General features: G+C 51.9%; 1 protein-coding gene across 1 annotated transcript in view; it reads left to right on the top strand.

Moving 5' to 3' along the window:
• CDC25A (cell division cycle 25A) overlaps window positions 1–952 on the top strand; it is a gene marked incomplete at its 5' end in the record, with an annotated part of 11,412 nt that extends 10,460 nt beyond the window's left edge. Inside the window, one exon of the mRNA XM_009698401.1 lies at window positions 812–952. Within this exon, the coding sequence (XP_009696703.1) occupies window positions 812–952 (141 nt within the window). The remainder of the gene's footprint in view (window positions 1–811) is intronic.
• Between the last annotated feature and the right edge of the window lie 860 nt (window positions 953–1,812).

Below are 1,812 nucleotides of genomic sequence, written 5' to 3'. Positions count from 1 at the left end.
GTGGAGGATGCCAGTGTTGATGACAGTGAGTGCTTGCAAGGCTTTCGGCTCTCCCTGCGATCTGCCGGCTCCCCTGTGGCGGTGGACACCCGGGTTTTGTTTCGGGCCCCGGGGGTACCCTCTCCCGCAGTGGGAGGACCGAGAGCCTCAAGATGGCAGCACGGAATCACTAATGGCAGCCGGTAACGCTGCGGGGCGTGAGCCGGGGCTGGCCGGCCCCGAGGTACAGGTGTTCATGGAACCACAGCATGGTTCGGTTGGAGGGGACCTTAAAGCCCATCTGGTTCCAACCCCCCTGCCCTGGGCAGGGACACCTCCCACCAGACCAGGTTGCTCCAAGCCCCATCCAACCTGGCCTTCAACACTTCCAGGGATGGGGCAGCCACAGCTTCTCGGGGCAACCTATGCCACGGCCTCACCACCCTCACCGGGAAGGATTTCTTCCTGATCTCTCATCTAAATCTGCCCTCTTCCAGTTTATTCTTCAAATCTGTGCCATTTGAAGGTGAATACTAGATAGACTTAGTTTGTATATTGATGTCTGCCAGAAAATTTGGGGCGAGAGCTCTGTACGCAGGGCTGAAAGTCCTTTGTTTAATCGCTATTGCTTCTGAAGTAGCTGCAAGCTGAGAATCACTTGGCTTTGTTCGTGAGCGTCTGGTATGGAGCTCCTGCATGGGGGGGGCGGTTCTATTTCTGTTTATTCTGGTAGTAGTTGGTTGAATTGTTGCTGCCAGGCTCTGCCGGTGAATCTCAAAGAGATCATCGCTCCTGGGACCCACTGAAGTGAAACCATTTTCTCTTTCCGCAGAGTTTCTGCGAGCCCCAAAGCTATCGCCCCATGCACCACGAGGACTTTAAAGAAGACTTGAAAAGGTTCCGCACTAAAAGCCGTACCTGGGCTGGCGAGAAGAGCAAAAGGGAACTCTACAGTCGCCTGAAGAAGCTCTAAGGGCTGCATTGAACAAGAAAAACTGCCCATGGTGGGGGGGAGGCTGCGGCGGGAGGGAGACGTGCCTGATCCTTCCTTGTGGTTATCAGGTACCAGCTCTCTCCTCGTTTCTTTTACTGGGAACACCATGGAACTTTTGGCTGCAGGCTCGTACCGAACAACCCCGGATGCTGGCTGGGAGCTGACTCTTCTGAATACTCTCGTTATGCTGCTTCGTGGAAACGGCTTCTCGTGTTCTGTGACATCCACAAACTGCCCGGGGAGGGGGGAGAGGCTGTCGCGTGTTGTGTGCGTGGGGCTTGGCTGGTACGTGGTGTAAGCAGCGAGGGGTTTTTAGTGCCTGTTGGTTTTGGCTTGGTTTTTTTTTTTTTTTATGCTTTGTTTTATTTAAATACAGTCAAATGAAGCTAATACCGCTGCAGTTGAATCATCTGGATTGTACTTAAACCTTGTTTCTGCTAAAGGGCAGCCTGCTCTTGGGGGCTGGGGGTGGGTAATTATTTTTCTCGGTTGCAGCTTTGATTCTGTGTTTTCGTAGCAGAATGCGCCGTGGTGAAGTAAAATGGGAAATAGTTCGTTACAGCCAGAGGCTCCCACCTCGCTCAACTCCTGTGTTCCACTGTGGGAAGTCTCTCGAAGACAGTCGAAGGAGAAATTGCTTATTGTACGTCGATATCATGTTCACCTCGTTTACCTAATTTAGATTGCTTTATTTCATAGTAATTTGAATTTAGCTGCCGCTTTAGTTCTAGAGGAATTGGTGTTTTAAAGTAGGGAGAACTTTTGGGAACTGAGGGTGCTTCAGAACTGGGCTGTCTCGGGTGATCCCAGAAGTACCGGGTGGCAAAGCTGTTACCAGC

Source organism: Cariama cristata, unplaced genomic scaffold (assembly GCF_000690535.1).
Source record: "Cariama cristata isolate BGI_N322 unplaced genomic scaffold, ASM69053v1 scaffold33644, whole genome shotgun sequence".
NCBI classification, from domain to species: domain Eukaryota; kingdom Metazoa; phylum Chordata; class Aves; order Cariamiformes; family Cariamidae; genus Cariama; species Cariama cristata.
The sequence above is the reverse complement of the archived record's forward strand: the minus strand, read 5'-3'. Positions and strand labels throughout refer to the sequence as shown.